Genomic DNA, 16,968 nt, shown 5'->3' with positions numbered 1-16,968 from the left:
TTGGACTGCGAGACGGCTTGTTGTGGGTTAGAGGGCGTTTGCGACTGCCAAGGTGGTGGTGTTGAAGGGTTGGCCATAGGAGGTGTAGGCGTCCGTAAATGCACATCAAGCTTTTTGATGACATAGTCTGGGTCCCATGGTGAAGTTCCAGCGCCTTGGAAAGCAGATCTGATGTTTTCCTCATTAAAAACCTTGTTGTGGGCCTGGTGGAAGGCAATAAAGAACTCAGACTTGGTAATGTGATTTATGGAGGCTCTGATAAATAGGTTGATTTCATCACCGTATGCGCGTTTCAAAGGCGAATAAAGCGCAATATCCAATGGCTGTAATAGATGCGACGAATGTGCAGGCATACTGACCGTTACAATATTGTTCTGCTTGCAGTAATCGTCGAATTCGGCCGATAAATGGCTTTCATGGCCGTCGATAATGAGCATCCGGTAGACGCCCTTAGTTCGGTTCTTAGTATGTTTGTCGAAGTGTTTAATCCAGTCAAGACCCGTCTGATTATCCGTCCATCCATTAGCAGTGGGCTTGATGACCCAGTTGCCCGGAAAACCTGATTCCGTGGTCCAACTGGCAAGGTGATATGCGCCCTTGACGATCACGAACGGAGGGATGCACTACCCGCCCGAATTGATACATTCAATGACTGTAGCCCATTCACGGTTACCCGGCTGGACAGACTTTGCTTTGCCGCGTCGATCGGCGTGTGTTACCACTATTGACGCGGTGATCATGCCCATCATGAAGCCAGTCTCGTCGAAATTGTATAGGTCCTCCTCTTGGATTCCATACTTGGTCATCATGTTGCGTAACAACACAAACCACTTTGAAATAACCTCTGGGTCTTCTTGAAGAGCCCTTTGATAATCTTATAGACGATTAAACTTTGTTTTCAGAGCAGGCTGTGAGTCCATAAACCGCCTGGCCCATCGCTTGCCAACAGGCTCGGCATTACGCGCTCGCAGCAGGAGATTGGCCATATCTTCCACACCGCCAAGGCGCAAAGGAAATCCTCTGGAATCCTGTTCAATAACGTATTGGAGAAGTGTTTTCTCTTCGATCGGATCGAGTTTATGTCGTTGGGGTTGAGTTTGTTCGCGTCGCGGTCGGTTGTTCATTCTATCGGCTAAGGTGCTCTTCAGGATACCGTAGGTCTTTGCGGCACGCGAAATGCTCAAGTTACTACCTGCAGCGCGTATCGATCGGATCGCTTCAATCGCAAGAATGACTTTATCTTCTTGGGTATAGATTGGCATTATGGTTGTTGAGATTTTACGCGTCAAAGGTTTAAGTGGTTTGGACATAAGTGTGTTTAGAAAAAACGTCCGGCTGACTGGTCCGGCCGGCTGACTGATGAACCACGTTACTAATACCTTACTAAATAACTAATAACTTACGGCTAAAGAGGAAGAAGTAAACGACATAATAAATAACCCTATTCTACTCTATAACGAAGGGGAGAACCTAAGTAAAGAAGAAATAGATCAAGACACAGGGCAAGATATAGACAAGCCCGCCTATATAGTGTTACAACCCAACATGCATAACAAGGCCAGGGGGCCCGCCCCACAGGCCTGCGGCGGCTATCTACCTGATATACGCAGAGAATCCGGTGTTGATGATGATGATGATGATGACATCATCATCATCACCCAAAGTGAGCGATAACGTCCACATCTGCCTCGACAACCTCGCAGTCGCGGCTAGACTATACTCCCAGAGCACAGGAAGCAGCCAGGCTAGATTTAGGGCCTTCAATAGGCTCTCTTCCTCCTGGACTCGGAGACAAAGAGAGAGCTGGACAACCCCCGGCAGGGTTTATGTTTGGTGGTGCCCTGGGCACACGGGAGTACCAGGAAATGAAGAAGCGGATGCTCTAGCCAAGGAAGCCTGCAAACTAATCCCAAAATCACAACCACAGCCCTCATTAGCGCACCTAGAAAGGCAAGCTAAAGCAGCTGCCTTCCAAGCCTTTGCCAGAAAATGGCTGTCCCAATGCCCTCGGCAATATGCCGACCTCGAGATAATTCTTCACCCCAAGCCGCCCGAACTCCGCCTCCCTCGGCACTTACTAGGAAGGCTATACGCAGCAAGATCCCATCATGGAGACTTTGCAGCATACCACGAGAGATTCGCTCATCAAGATGCGTTGCTCAACTGCAGCTGTGGGAAACCCAAGACACCAGTCCATTTCTACTTCTGCAAGCGTGGACGCAAGGCTACACCGCGCTACCTCCGCCAACGTATGGCCAAAGCAAGCATTGATTTCTTGTTAAGTTCTGCTAAGGGAGCCTCTCTTCTATGCGAATAGATAGAGGAGACCAATTTCTTTTCCGAAATTTGCCCGAGTCATTGAACAGGAACGTTAGGTGAAGACGGTAGCCTGTAACATAGTTTAGATTAGCATAGACCATGTCGGCATAGCGCCCGGCACGTCTTTTTGTTACCAGACGTTAAATACATCATCATCATCATCATCACCCAAAGTGAGCGCTCACCAGTATCCACTTAGTGATCACCAACGAACATGGTGATCAGGCAACAAAGGATATGTTCAGGATCAGGACTTGTATATAGGATGGACTCGAGCCGGGCTCTAGGACAGACTTCCCATAGCTTCTTCAGCAATTAACTTCGTATCAGGATTAACATCCGCTTTCAGCTACTACCTTGACAAGACTACGATTGATCACCGAAGCCTTACTGTCGGATTGGAAGTCCAATTCGGCCGCGAGTAGGGGAAGAGCATGGGCCACCTCGAGGGGGTACACTTAGACCTCGACTACCCACCCAACCTCCGGTTGGAATCTCCCTTCTACTCCTCACGCAGAATCAATCAATACAGAGATATTGATACTTCGTCACCCCCAGGACCCTACGGTTCGAACCAAATTCCCTGTGAGAGGAATACCAACACTTACCTACCCTTACGATTGACAGACATAGCTTCCCTGAAGCTATCCCCGACTACGATTACTGTTACCAGTTCCTCAGCCTCAACTTCTGCAAACTACCCCTACGACTAGCTGGCCGTAACATTATAATAAAGCTATCTAGAGGAATGATAGGCTAAAAGGCTAACAAGCAAGCAACTATTACAACCTCTATAACTAAAACTGAGTTACTAGCTCTATCACAAGCAGGAAAGGAAGCAATCTTCGCCAGCAGATTAATTAAAGCACTAGGAGGAAAACCACTAAAGATATCAATCTAATGCAACAACACCTAGACTATCAGACTAGTGAAGAAAGAGCTACTTAAGCTATAGACAAAGCTTCGCTACGTAAATATACACTACCACTAGCTTAGATAGTCTATCTCTAAAAGACTCATTAATATTAAATATATACCAACGGCTAAGATAATAATAGATAGACTAACAAAGAGTCTCTTAAGGTAAAAACACAAAGACTTCGTCCGCTAACTAAACCTCTCTAAGAAGCCTATACTAGAAGGGAACTAAGGAGGTAAAAAGAGTACTTAAGTAGAATTGGCCAGATTACGGTAATAGAAGAAATAAAAGCCACGATCTAAAGGGGTATATTAAAGTACGGAAGTAGAATTAAGCAGGTATACTCGGACCAGAACGAGCAATCTAGGCCCATAATAACCCGGGTAAGACTAACTTAACCAATACAAATGCAGGAATCCAGGTGCCTCAGATGAGGGATATTCCTGGCTGCATCTGGAAAGGAGAACACACAACATAGACAATAATATAATCACGATTATCCACGACACATGCCTCTATATCAATTCCCATATATAAATATAGTTATACTTTATATATAAATATGTCAAAAATAGGGCACCGTAATATTTCACGGCGTGATTGCTTGTACTCAAGTCCGAAACTCCCAAAGCAACTAATAAAAGTCCGCTTCTAAGCTCATGCCTAGGCTGGTAGGAAGGGGCAGCCACTGAGTACCCAAATTAATCCGTTAACTCCGATGACAATTTCTAGGCGTCTCATTAATGATTCAGAAGCTTGAAAGCTCATGCCTCGTCTATACTGTTTACAGATGAAGAGCCAGAATCAGCGTCATGGCCTGGGCCTGGCTTCGCTACGTTAAGGTACGTGATAATAGCCTGAACTTACTTTCAACTTTCACGCAGTTACGGCGGCTACGGAGCTTTCTTCTCCGGCGGTTTCTGCCTATAGTCCGGTTAAAATGGACCTGGATCCTTGGGTCACCTCGGTTGATCACTTGATGCTGAGGTGCCACGCTACTCTGGATTTTTGGAACTGCTTTAGCGGTGACCAATCCTTGCGCGTGTCAGCATTGCTTCCGTGGGGCTGCTTACTCCTCAGTTTGGGTCGATGGACATGCCGAGCCAGCCTGGTCGAGAGAAGCAATCTATTGGGTTTTTTCCCGTATTAGAAGGAAGTCCCGGTATGGCCCCGAAGGACAACTTTAGGTTAACCGAAGTTTCGTTAGCGGCAGAAGAATGGGAAAAGTGACAATGGTGTGAGGCATTGAAGTATGATGTGCGCTTCGCCGCCGATGAGATTCTTTACTTAGTATTAATCAAGGCCCTGTATGTGTCGTGTGGCTGATTTCTTCGCTGCTATAAATTCGCTTAAATCCTCTGTCTCCTATATTCGCTGTTTTACTGAGATTCACCTAAGCCGTTTCGCTTGCTATAGATAAATTCTGCCTTTGAGTTGAGTCAACATGAAGTCAAGTATCCTCGTATCTCTCGCAGTATTCGCTACGAAACAAACTGCCGCCCATGCAACTTTCCAACAACTTTGGATTGACGGCGTTGATATGATACGTTCAGCTCTTTTCTATGTGACAAGAAAGACCAAGAGGCTAACCCCCTTTCAAGGCTCGCAGTGTGCAAGATTGCCTCAGAGCAACTCCCCTGTGACCAATGTTGCTGGTAGTGAAATCAGATGCAACGTCGGCGGAACAAGCGGCGTAAATGCCAAATGCCCTGTCAAGGCCGGTGGGACAGTCACCATTGAGATGCATCAGGTAATGCTTTTGATTCTCCATGGTCACAGAAAGATCAACACTGATACAGGGCTCTAACAGCAAAACGGCGACAGAAGCTGCAACAACGAAGCCATTGGCGGCGCACACTACGGTCCGGTCATAGTCTATCTCAGCAAAGTCGACAACGCCGCCACAGCTGACGGTTCCTCGGGCTGGTTCAAGATCTTCCAAGACGGCTGGTCCGCTAAGTCCGGCGCCGGCTCCGGCGACGACGATAATTGGGGCACCAAAGACCTCAACACCTGCTGCGGCAAGATGGACGTTCCCATCAGCAGAGACATTGCTGATGGCGACTACCTTCTTCGCGCGGAAGTTATCGCGCTCCATGCGGCCGGTGCGTCGGGCGGAGCGCAGCTCTACATGACCTGCTTCCAGCTTCTCGTCTCGGGCGGCACGGGAACGGCGAAGCCCGCAACGGTTAGCTTCCCCGGGGCTTACAAGGCGAGCGACCCCGGTATCGCTGTCAACATTCATGCAAAGCTGTCTGGATATACGGTCCCCGGTCCTGCCGTTGCTTCGATCGGAACCACGAAGACGGCAGGTTCTGGATGCAATGGTTGCGCTTCAACGTGCGACGCAGCCAAGGGGCCTGTTGGCACGGCACTTCCAGTCTCACCTGTAAATGGAGGAGGCACGTCTCCTGGGACTGGAAGCCCGCCGTCGTGTACTGTCCAGAAGTATGCGCAATGTGGTGGTCAGGGTTGGACGGGATGCACCATCTGCGCCGTAAGTTGCTCATCTTGTCACATTTGAGTCCCGTTCCTACATGTTTGAAACTAACAACTACCTACGGCCTCCAGTCCGGTTCAACTTGCCAGGGTGTATCGGCACCGTATTATTATCAATGTGCTTAGTTCCTTGGTCAAAGAGTTTGGATGGTGACTTGGAGGCCTTGGTCTAAGCTTGTCTTTTGAATGCACCGGACTTTCTTGATAGATGAGCTTGAGAAAGATCCGAATGAGATTGGATCCGGTCACTCTAAGTTGAAACAGGATTTCAGTGTTCCGCTTGGTGTTGCGTTTAGTTGTAAGGTTCAATGTCTTCATGTTCTTACCAAAATGCTTTCGGATGGACAGCTCGCCAGCCGGTGCCAGCCGCGCGATCAAATTTGGCTTACCCGTGATCCACGCGCGTTCTTGACTCGAGTAGCATCTTCTTCCTGTCACACCCCACCACTCAGGCCAGGGGAGACATCAATCACATGCTCTGCCTCGCCTTCATCTTGTCCAGCAATGACCTTGATACCAACTCGCTGCTTGTACATCGCGTCCTTGTAGATGGTTTGTAAGCAAGCTCCCAGGCAGCCTAATCAACGAGTTGCTTGCTGTTGAAAAGCCACGACGCGTTGAGCGTCATCTCAGCAGCATGTCTGGTCAACAGCGAAGATATATGAGCAAGCGCCAGCGCCCGTGTGACTTCTGCCGCTCCCGCAAGACCGCCTGTCGGATTGAACAAGCGCCGCCATGCCGCCTATGCGTATCACACAACCGACGGTGTACTTTCGTCGAGGCTGCTGTGCCAAGGAAGAGGCTGTTGACGTCCGATGACGGCCCTAATACAGGCGACGGGTCGAGCTCATCTCATGTTGGTTCACGAATACCTGCATCAGCGACGACAATGCCAAGCCCATCACAAATTTTCACGCAGTTTCCAGACAAGGAGCTTGATCAGTTGAATTATACTGGAGACTTCAATTTTACCACAATCCAATCCGAATTCGAGGCCATGTTCCGAAGCCCGCAAGCTCCAAGCACACCTTCAGCCGTGTGGATGAGGAGTACATCTCGTCAATCAAGCTCGAAGGAAGAGGCCGAGTATCCTCCTGGTGCCAACCCGCAATTGCTAGGTCTCAGCGGTGACATGGACCCTCTTCTCCTGCGTCATTATCGATTTGATGACCGCGGCATGTTCGGATTCAAGGAGCTTGCTATTCACTCGGTGCAAGACCAACCAGTGCCTTGTCAGTTTCTCGTCTCGCAGCAATCCATCTTCTCTCGTCGTAGACAAGAGGCTGGCTCCAACCATCCAGAAGATATTGTGAACGGACAGGAACTAGAAGATATCATTCCAGTCGCTGTCGGTCAGCGTCTCATCAAACTCTTCTGGGACTTCATCCAGCCCTGGTGGCCCATTTTGTCGACAGCACAACCTGTAGAACCATCTTCATCACCTCCACATCTCCTTGCTGCTATCTACTCTATCACTTTACCTTTTGCGCTTCATGACGATAAGCTAAGTGTCGACGTTGCATATGACAAGCCTCCTTATCCTGCCTTGGCCCAAATCATCAACAAGGCTCTCATCTTCGAAGTCCACTCGCCAAGCATAGCGGTTGCTCAGACTCTCTTGCTCCTTGCTTTACGCCCATCTGCAGATCCTCTCGTCGCAGATACGGTATACAGACGGGACATTTTGGGGAGACTGGTTGCCTGCGCAACTACACTAGGTCTCCATCTGGATCCCTCGGGGTGGTCGATGCCAGATTGGCAAAAGGGTCAACGGCAGAGGCTATCGTTTTGCATCTTTGCCGTCGATACATGGACAGCCTGCGTTCAGGGGTCACCGACACTGATTCACCGAGATAACTGGCTCATTGCCGCGGTCGAACATGCAAGTTCTATTGGTTCCGGAATGCGGGATCAAGACGAGACGCAGCTATTACACTTCTCCGCCGTAACTGAAATTCTCAACTCGGCACTCACCAGCCTTTAGTAAGAGGTGCATCTGTTTTGATTTTACCCCCCACAATGCTAATGTTTCCAACAGTTCAGCCCGCGCTGTTAATGACTTGGCCAAGAGCAATGATAAGACTACTGTCTTGACGAAACCCTTACTTCAAAGTCTTTCCTCTGTCTCAGTCCTGGCTGGCTCGACAACAAACTCTCAACGTCTTGCCTACCTCTACGTTCGCATGATAATCTTGCGGGCTGGACTTCGTCCAGTACTGGTCCAAGGCTCAACAGGCTACAACGCATCTGACGAGAGGGCGAATCCAATGGAAGAGCAAAGAGAAGCCATGAGAGACTGCACTCGCGGTCTCTCCGATGTCGTGAAGAGCTTAAGCTCAGACACAGATAACGTCTTCTGGTCATCTTGGACTCAGCTCATAGTTTCCTCGATTTGCTTCACTCAAATGACAATGGCTATCTCCTCACATACTTATCAAGAAGCCTCCGATTGGATTACTGATTTGCAGTCGACACGGAAGAGTCTTCGATTGAAAGTAGCGTCATTCTCGTTCCTCCGCCTGGGGTTACTGAGGATCGACGCTCTTTTTTGGCGCGGGCTTGCCAACGTCTTCCATCTCGAGGCGCACATCGAAGCAGCATTCAAAGCCGCGGATTCTGCATGAATGAATGTCCTTTCTCTGGGCTTGTTCTACAGTGACTATCAACTCGAATTGATATCGAAACGTCGAAGTTTAGCTCCAGTATGATTCTGCGCAATGCCTTGCAGAACATCTTCAATGGCTTCGACAGCCTCCAACGCAATGCCATATCCGGCCTGGAAGCCCGTGCCGCTCGCCCCGTAGTTGTGGACAAGAACACGCGTCTGGCCATCGACAATCAGCTCGACCAGCTCGACTCTGGCACCACCCTCGCGCGAAGGCCGAAGACCGGAAAAGCTAGCGAGCACCTCTGGCTCGGCTTCGGTAAGCTCGCTGCTAACTTGAAGAGCAGATGTTCGTTGCAGAATGGACTCGGTCTCGTATGCAAAAGTGTCACTCGTTCTACAGCGGATGTTAGCGATAGAAGTCCTCAAGGCCGAGATTCGAGTCAAGGAAAGAGAGTCACCCAACACCCTTCTGCATATATCCTCCGAGAACTACATTTCCGTTTGACCAGGGTCTTGGAATGATGTACGTCTTATAGTTTCTGCCATGTCGCATAATATTTTTCTGCACATGAGCGGCCTTGGCCAACACGATTTGGCCTCTGGTCGGATAACGTTTGGAATCCTCAACACCTGGCAGGTCTTTTGAGCTGTTGCCAGTACAGTTGAAAACAACCCTAGCATCCGGGCGAGAGAACGCAGACCCAATATTTAGGAGCTTGGATCTCAGGCACTTGCCCGATGCAATGAAGTCTTAAGAACAGCAAGTCTCAACAGTCTTTTCTAGTTTATAGATCTCAACTCTCAGCTCTCATAATGCACTGCCCTAAGTAGCTCAACCGTATCGTCGATGAAATCAAAGCTCTTAGAAAGACCCCGCTCTGGATGGTTGTAGTGAGCAAATGCATGAGGAACCCCTGTGTACCGTTTCATCGAAACCTCGTTCCCTGCATCTTGTAGTAACTTCCCGTAATACTCTCCCTCGTCCCTTTCCAAATCAAATTCTGCAGTGACGATATGGGCAGGTGGCAAGCCAGCAAAGTTTGGCGCGAGTACCGGCGTCAGGATCCAATCGTTGAGCAATCGTGCTTGTTCATCTGTGTTCATGGAATTAGCGCGTGCTTCCAGAAATAAAGTCTTTCATTGTATCCTCACCATCATCTTCCCCGAGCCAATACTTCAAAAACCATTGTTCTCGGCCAATAGGCCCCCAAGGAAGATCTCGGTATAAACGAGCGCTCTCATATGGGCAATTTGACTTGTTGAGCTGCCTGATGCTTCTGTGGCAGTATCTCATGTCGGTTGCTGGAACAATCATGAGATGCAACTTGATTGCGATGGCCTCGTCTCTTGCAAAATGAGCAAGTACCGCTGACATCTGGCCACCTGCCGAAAGCCCGCCGAAAGAAACACTTGTGGGATCAATGTCTAACCCATCCGCGTTTTTGATGGCCTGTATCACTGTATATCAGTTGAAAAGTTGTGAGACCCGGCTCGAGGCAGTACTAACCCATTTAACCACGTCCCAACAGTCGTAGATGGCTGTCGGAAACTTATGCTCTGGTCCCATACGGTAGTCTACATCAATGACCTTGATGTTAGACTTGTTGCAAATATGGCGGCACCATGCAGCCTCGCTCTGGAGCCCGCCCAGTACCCAGCCACCTGTGAGTATAATATGAGCACAGTATAGTCAGATCACCCGGACTTTCTCTTACCTCCATGAAAATTGAGATGTACTGGAAAAGGCCCGGGGCCCTCAGGAGAGTATATTCTTACGGATACCTTCCCAGCAGGTGTAGTCACTGGGACCTTTCGATCTTCCACATGGAAGACTTCTGGGCCTATGAGTTTACTTTTTAGTATCACTCTCAATACGCTTTTGCAATGAAAAGAAACGGACCTTTGTATGTTGGATAGGTAAAACTGTACTTGGCTGGGTCCATTCGATATTCCTCAAGTGCAACTTCGTCCGCTCTCACCATTGATCCGCCGTGCTCGTTCCATAGTTGAACCCATTGAGGGTCGATACCGGGGTAGTGGGTTGCGGAAAAAGTAAGTCTACCAGCGGCTGGCTCTGGCGTCTGCTGTGACTCTCTGAGTTTCCTTGCAACAGTCATAGTCGAACAAGTCTAATCGACTTACGGAAATCTAGATTTGGTAGGTTGAAACTCTGTCAGCGAATATTGACAGCGAGGGCATTGAAGAAACAATCATTTTGATATCAATCCACGTTATCTCTCAATCGGGCCTCTATCTCCGGACCGGAGGACCTTTCTTCATCCTCATTCCCGTCTGCCGCCGACTTTACACCCCATTGGGGGCGTTCAAATGGCCGATCTTGGTGGAGACCACGGCCGAAATCCCCATTTTGATGACGGTGATGGACTTCATTGGCGGCGTTCTTCCTGGTGTATGGTCAATGATAGGCCAGAGAACGCCACCAATCAGAATTTGCAAAAATGCCCCAGCGTTATCTTTCATGGTATCTGATGATGCTTGTCCATGTCCGGGAGACCCCGCTTTATCCTCCGCGCCGGATCGAGTCAAGGAACTAGGGAACCAAGACTCGGAGCGTCAATAATCGGGATGAGAATCAAGGTCATGTATATGACTTCAGGATATGCCACCCTGTTGGATCATTTCGTTCGATTATCAATGACCATTACCTTTTTCAGATTCCATATGCACTATTGCTGAGCATCCACAATGGCCGATACTAAGGATCGCATTACCGGCCCAGAAGAGGCACAGGTGCAACCCGATGGGCCTCTCAAGTTGCCTGCACAACAATGGCAAGGTTTGCAAAGAGTCCCGGATAAACTCCCAACTGTCGCCCTGTTGATCCTAGTTGTTGAGGTACGTATCTGGATCCCAGGGCTTAGTAGCATTTCAAGATCTAACACAGGTTCACAGCTCGGAGAGAGGTTCACGTACTTTGGACTTAGCGGTCCAATTCAAAACTACATCAAGTGAGGACAGCAAGAACCCGATGTCAAAGAAGTACGCGTGTTTGAAAAATTGAATGACTCTGATAATCGATAGCAATCCCTATGATCCTACATCCGATCTTCCTGGGGCCCTCGGCCGGGGTCAAGCAGTAGCTACGGCATTGGGTAACTTTTTCAAGTTCTGGGCCTACGCATCCACCGTGATTGGGGCCATCATCGCCGGTAAGTTGGGATTCACTCTCGGTCTCGCTTTGACTCTTGTTTTGAATCAGTACCGCTAACATTGAGGATGGTAGACCAGTACCTTGGAAAATTCAAGGCGATTCTTGCGGCCTGTGCCGTGTACATCGTCGGCCTCGTCATTCTCGTCGCAACTTCTACACCATCTTCAATCACAAACGGTGCGGGATTTGGCGGTTTGATTGCAGCTATGATTACGATTGGACTTGGCACAGGTGGTATCAAGGCCAACGTGACACCGATGTGTGCAGAGCAATACCAGAACACACACCCGGTGGTCAGAACTTTGAAGTCAGGCGAAGAAGTGTTGGTCGACCCTGAACTAACAGTCCAGAGACTTTTCATGTGGTAAGCGTCTCCGCACCGTATTTTACGTAAATGTCCTAGAGTTCTTAACACTTGTACAGGTTCTACTGGGTTGTCAACATTGGGGCATTGTCGCCATTGATCACTGTCAACGTCGAGGCACACCATTCGTTCTGGCTGGCATACCTTATCCCACTCATGTAAGAGCCAGAAAGTCTAATGGCATTTGCGATCGCTGACAGCCACAGTGCCATCATCATTTCTGCTGCCATTATTATCTCCGGACAGAAGAAATACGTCAAGGTTCCTCCAGAAGGCTCTGCCATAATCGATGCTCTCCAAGTGACTCGCATCGCTATCAAAGAAAAGGGGTTCAACAACGCGACTCCTTCGGCTCTGAGAGAGTCCGGACATGATGGAGACTACGTGATCGCAAGTGAGGCTAGATACACTGATGCCTACGTGATGGATGTTATGCGAGGTCTAAAGAGTTGCAAGGTAATAAGTCCACAGATGCTCCTCTTCCATTTAAGTCGGCATGAGATGAGTGCAAAGCTGACCTTCCAACTCAATTTCTAGATGTTCTTGTTCTTCCCCCTTTACTTCATTTGCTGGATCCAAATCTGGAATAATCTCATTTCTCAAGCGGGTGAGATGGCCTTGCATGGGACTCCAAATGATCTGCTGCAGAATCTGGATCCCATCGCCCTGTGCATCTTCATCCCTTTCTTAGACGGTGAGTGATTGCTTCCACGGTTTCTGCTGGTTCCGCCGTGTCAATACTGACGAACCCTCCTAGTGATTGTGTATCCCATGTTCCGTAAATATCGCATCGACTTTGATCCCGTCACCCGAATCTTCGTAGGCTTCTTATTCGCCTCCGTATCAATGGTCTACGCCAGTGTCCTGCAGCACTACATCTACAACTCTCCGCCGAAAAGTATCCACGTCTGGATACAGGCACCCGCTTACATACTCGTGGCGTTTTCCGAGGCGTTCATCATCGTCACCGGGCTGGAGCTAGCCTTCACCCAGGCCCCAAAGAAGTAAGCTTACCGGTATATACTTCTGGACTCAGGAGTCAGGGGTCTCAACAAGATTCCATTGCTGACAACGTCATTTAACTTCAGTCTTCGTTCGGTTGTGTCCGCCCTGTTTTGGTTGACTATTGGCATAGCCGCCGCCATTTGCATTGCGCTTGCGCCTGTTTCGCAGGACCCTTACCTCGTTTGGATGTATGGCTCGCTGGGCATTGTTGGATTCGTGTCAGGGTGCGCCTTTTATGCATGCTTTTATCCTGGGTGGAACAAGAAAGGTATGGAGCGAGAAGTGATCATCGATGGCACAGAACCTTGAGTTAGTCCAGTTGAAGCACATTTGCGAGTTGAGACTTGGGCACATTGTGTTTGAGTAGTTTGTTTAGACTTAATATTTACTGAATGAAAATAGAGTATTTGCTAAATCAGAACACCTGAGCCATGCAATGAGCGACTGTGGCCCAAAAATGGGATTGATTAGGTTTTGTTTTCCGTCGTCATCCAAAACTTGAGATGCGGACGGTCCCGGACGGTTCCATCGTGACCTCACTATTGACGTCACTAGCCCTCTTTTTGAACAGAGGCAGAGGTAGAAATTGGATGGTATCGGTTGCGATACTCGGCGTGTTGGCCGGGGGGTGGTATGAAAGGAGTGTGGGCGAGAAGACACCGCTACTGGCCGTGCTTGCAACGCTTGTTTCGGAAATGGAGCTCTCCGTGGTGCTGGCGAAGCTCTTTCGATGGTTCATCTCCGGGTCGGGCTCTACTTGTTGATGGCCGCGGATCCAGTGAAGCCAATCAAGGATGGGAGTATGTAGGCCCTCTGGCATTGTGCTCTCGGGGCTATGAGAAGAGCCGTTGGTACGCGACTTAGCCGACTTTTGAGATCCGGGAGCACGGATTATGGTCCTCCGGGCGACGTCTCTGCGGCCGTGCCATAGCATCGATGACACGGTACTTCGAGACGCCCGAGAGAGAGTACGAGTAGGCGTCTTTGGTGTGCGGAACGCGGAAAGGACGCTGGGTGTAGAGTTGCCGCTGCGGGATGAGCGAGTTGGCCATCTGAAGATGCGGATAGGTGATGGCTCCGGGATAGGAGGTGGTGGTGGGAAGCCGAAATTCCCTGTGCCTGCGAGCGATTGAACGTATTGTTGTGCTTGAGCGTATGAGAAAGGACTTGCTGCGTATGGGTTTGTTCTTGTTGTATCTTGTGTTTGAGGCGACATCGGCGGCTGAGACGGGGGCTGGTACCCGGGTTCGGGGTGTCGAATGGTGAAGTCATCTTCGCTGGAGACCGTACGAGTCTCAGTCATTTCAGTAAAACTCTGATCGACGTGGTCGCGGAAAGGCGAGGCTGGACCGTACTCGTTGCTAGGACTCTCGGGGGCAACGGCTTCATGACAATGTTGGGCTGCTCTTCTCCGGCGGTAGCACCAGAATATCAAAAGGGAGAGTCCCATGAGCACTACGATACCCACTGCATATCGATTAGTATAAACGCAGCTATAAAGCGAAATTGCGGAGATGCACTTACGTACGACTCCAGTGGCAACCAAGGGTCCCTGGTTGTTTGATGGTGATGTATTCTCGTAGTTCGGTGATGGTGTTTGTGTAGCATTGGTCCCACCAGATCTCGTACTTGAGGTACCCGCAGCTCCAACCCCGGCCACGCTTGTTCCCGTCCCCTGTGATGTAGCTGCTGGTGATAGCACTGGTGATGAGGCTGCATTCTCAGCGGCTGCCGGGACAGTTGTAGCAGCTGCAGCTGGCGTTGATGAAGCAGCAGCTGCAACCTTCGAAGAGGTAGTTGAAGCTGCCGGAGGATCTGCTGCCGCAACTGTTGTTGGTGATGCCTGGGCTGCCTGCTGTGATGTGGTCGCTGCCGCTGCTGGCGCCTGAGCGACTGGTGTTGTGGCAGCTTGCTGTTGCTCCTGCTTCGTCGTCGCCGCCGGCGATGCAGCAGGTTGTTGTGCGGCCGGTGATGTCGTCGCGGCTACAGGAGCAACGGCTGCTTGTGTTGTTGCAGCCGGTGCAGCAGCGGCCTGTGTCGTTGCCGCTGCCGCTGGTGTACCCTCTGCCTGAACGTTCTCCTGTGTTGTCGTCGCCGGCGACGACAATACTTGACTGACGATGGCGCCGGGTGTGTTGAGAATGTCTCCAATTAGGCCCCGGTTGAAAAGCTTCCCCGCGATTTCGTACCATCTCCGGTGGATTCCTTGATCAACCATGGTGCATTATTATCCAGGTCCTGCTGTTCTGTTGTATATGTGTAATGTCTATATGTTGTAAGGTCGTATGTTGATATGCAGTTGTTTCTTCAAGCGACGGTTAGCAAACGCCAGCTTGAAGTCTCGAATGCTCCTGTCATGCAGCTGTGTAAGTAAAGCTAGAATTAAAAAAGAAGCACCTCAAACGAAGGAAGGCCCCGATCACGAACGAATGACTGGAGTGAGAGGTAGGGAAGAACACAACGAGTAGGATCAGAAGCCTCTCAGCCCGCAGACAATTGCGAGAGTGAGGGTATTAGAGACAGCCACCCCTCGTCCCCTAGGCCGTAGGGGAAGGGAGAGGTTCGAGGTCAATGCGGATATGAGGATTGCACTAGCTGTGATGAGGAGGTCCGAGCCTTGTCGTTCACTCGCCTCTTCTAGACTGAAAAAGGCACAGCTCCAAGAGTTTCCACCGTCAAAGCTACGGACTTTTACCCCATCACCCAGGAACGCTCCCGCCAGTTTCTTTTCTGCGGCTGGCGGGTAGGCGGCCTCGAAGCTAGCGCAATCGGCTGCGAGACGCGGCGGCCTCCTATGATACAGCTAGCGGTTACATCGGAAGAGTGGCGTTTGTTGTTTGCTGAGGACGAGAAGCGCTAATCGACGCCAATTGTCCATGCGGCTGTGGTGCCTATTCCCTTGTGGGCTCGACAAAAGGTCTTCATTTGATAAGTCTGATGGAATTTCCACCTCCTTCATACGTCTTGAGTCGGAAAAGAGTTGAAAGGGGGTAAGATGTCTTGGTATTCAGAGACACGATCGACGCGTCTTGACCACCAAGTGGTGGTGCGTCCCGACGTTGAAGAAACTTGAAAGAGATTTGATATGCTTATGTTTGTTTCTGTCTCAGCTAAATCCTAAGCATACAAGATCCCGCTGCAGGGAGTAAAAAACATCCGTAATCTTGCATTTCACATGTGCATCTGCATATGTCTTCCTGATCACCCCCCCTGGACGCACAGATGATGCGATGCGGACATGGAGTGTTCATCCCATCCGTGTCCGCACATCATCCCGTCTTCTCACTCATGGTAGTGACCACTCCAGGGCCTTAGCTCCCTTCGAGAAGTCGAGGGTTCGGCCGCAGTCCCTGTTAGTTATCGCGGTGACACAACATTTACTCTGACCTGACAGTACACCTGACAGACTGTCAAGGGCGGTAGGCGTGGCGTGCGGTGGGTTGTGAAGCGGAGCATACTCTGCCCTCAGAACCCTTCATGTGTCGATCGAGTGGCGCCCGTCTTCAGTCTCTTTCTATGGGGCAGCCATCATCTTAGTCTCAGAAAGGACTGTCTTGCGAGCACAAGGAATCTTGAGTTGGATTCGGTTTGCTCGTATTTACGCGATGAATCCTGCTGCGGTCCACTCAAGCTTACTTTCATATCAACCCGACCTTATTTGGTGATTCCTGTCTTTGGTCAAGTGGACTTGGATAATGTCAGTGCCTATGTCAAAAGATTGACGTTTCTTCCCGCTCCTTGGCTGTTCCTTTTCCTAGTATGAGTGCTGTTCCCATATGTTTGCGCGTAGTTCTGTCTGACATGTTGCCGCCGCTAACCGTATCTATTGCGATGTTCTGCACAACGGCACTGGCTCGCAAACTCGCTCTCAATTACAATCTCAAGCTCTCCTGAACAATCAAGAAATGGGCGAGATGTGAAGGCCGATGTAAATACTGACATGTAAATCTCTCCTTTGCTAGGCTATTCTCTTTATTTGGAGAATGCCGTTGACATGTCAGCGACGGATGGACTCCAACCGCCTGGATGTATGAGTTGAACTGCCAACAGTCCGATTTGCCTATGTACTCCTTAGCACCATG

At 49.8% G+C, this 16,968-nt stretch overlaps 6 protein-coding genes across 6 annotated transcripts; 3 read left to right on the top strand and 3 right to left on the bottom strand.

The window, feature by feature from the left end:
- Positions 1-4,682: 4,682 nt before the first annotated feature.
- BDP81DRAFT_474837 (fungal cellulose binding domain-containing protein) lies at positions 4,683-5,863 on the top strand (the record flags this gene model as incomplete). Its single annotated transcript, XM_060594710.1, has 3 exons — positions 4,683-4,988; positions 5,049-5,735; positions 5,810-5,863. 3 exons carry the CDS (start codon positions 4,683-4,685, stop codon positions 5,861-5,863), a joined length of 1,047 nt encoding a protein of 348 aa, XP_060440724.1.
- Positions 5,864-6,374: 511 nt separating this feature from the next.
- BDP81DRAFT_329489 (fungal-specific transcription factor domain-containing protein) lies at positions 6,375-8,361 on the top strand (the record flags this gene model as incomplete). The annotated part of the gene is made up of 2 exons (XM_060585316.1): positions 6,375-7,720; positions 7,776-8,361. The coding sequence occupies 2 exons, from the start codon at positions 6,375-6,377 to the stop codon at positions 8,359-8,361; spliced, it is 1,932 nt and encodes a 643-aa protein (XP_060440723.1).
- Positions 8,362-8,399: 38 nt separating this feature from the next.
- BDP81DRAFT_329529 (uncharacterized protein) lies at positions 8,400-9,072 on the bottom strand (the record flags this gene model as incomplete). The annotated part of the gene is made up of 2 exons (XM_060585322.1): positions 8,400-8,739; positions 8,804-9,072. Coding segments are annotated over 2 exons (609 nt in total), but the record flags the coding sequence as incomplete, so codon positions are not given.
- A 74-nt stretch (positions 9,073-9,146) lies between these two features.
- Positions 9,147-10,462, bottom strand: BDP81DRAFT_329332 (alpha/beta hydrolase fold-domain-containing protein; the record flags this gene model as incomplete). Its single annotated transcript, XM_060585301.1, has 5 exons — positions 9,147-9,439; positions 9,498-9,795; positions 9,853-10,007; positions 10,061-10,186; positions 10,246-10,462. The coding sequence occupies 5 exons, from the start codon at positions 10,460-10,462 to the stop codon at positions 9,147-9,149; spliced, it is 1,089 nt and encodes a 362-aa protein (XP_060440721.1).
- Positions 10,463-10,900: 438 nt separating this feature from the next.
- Positions 10,901-13,195, top strand: BDP81DRAFT_500762 (POT family protein; the record flags this gene model as incomplete). Its single annotated transcript, XM_060595521.1, has 9 exons — positions 10,901-11,201; positions 11,259-11,314; positions 11,388-11,515; positions 11,590-11,881; positions 11,941-12,039; positions 12,088-12,337; positions 12,419-12,575; positions 12,639-12,885; positions 12,970-13,195. Exons 1-9 carry the CDS (start codon positions 11,052-11,054, stop codon positions 13,193-13,195), a joined length of 1,605 nt encoding a protein of 534 aa, XP_060440720.1. The 5' UTR covers positions 10,901-11,051.
- A 178-nt stretch (positions 13,196-13,373) lies between these two features.
- Positions 13,374-15,104, bottom strand: BDP81DRAFT_398359 (uncharacterized protein; the record flags this gene model as incomplete). Its single annotated transcript, XM_060588448.1, has 2 exons — positions 13,374-14,353; positions 14,411-15,104. 2 exons carry the CDS (start codon positions 15,102-15,104, stop codon positions 13,374-13,376), a joined length of 1,674 nt encoding a protein of 557 aa, XP_060440719.1.
- Positions 15,105-16,968: the final 1,864 nt, after the last annotated feature.

The sequence above is a fragment of the Colletotrichum phormii genome (genome assembly GCF_030913505.1).
Source record: "Colletotrichum phormii strain CBS 102054 chromosome Unknown BDP81scaffold_23, whole genome shotgun sequence".
NCBI lineage: Eukaryota > Fungi > Ascomycota > Sordariomycetes > Glomerellales > Glomerellaceae > Colletotrichum > Colletotrichum phormii.
Note: the sequence above shows the minus strand (reverse complement) of the source record. Positions and strands in the feature narration are given on the sequence as shown.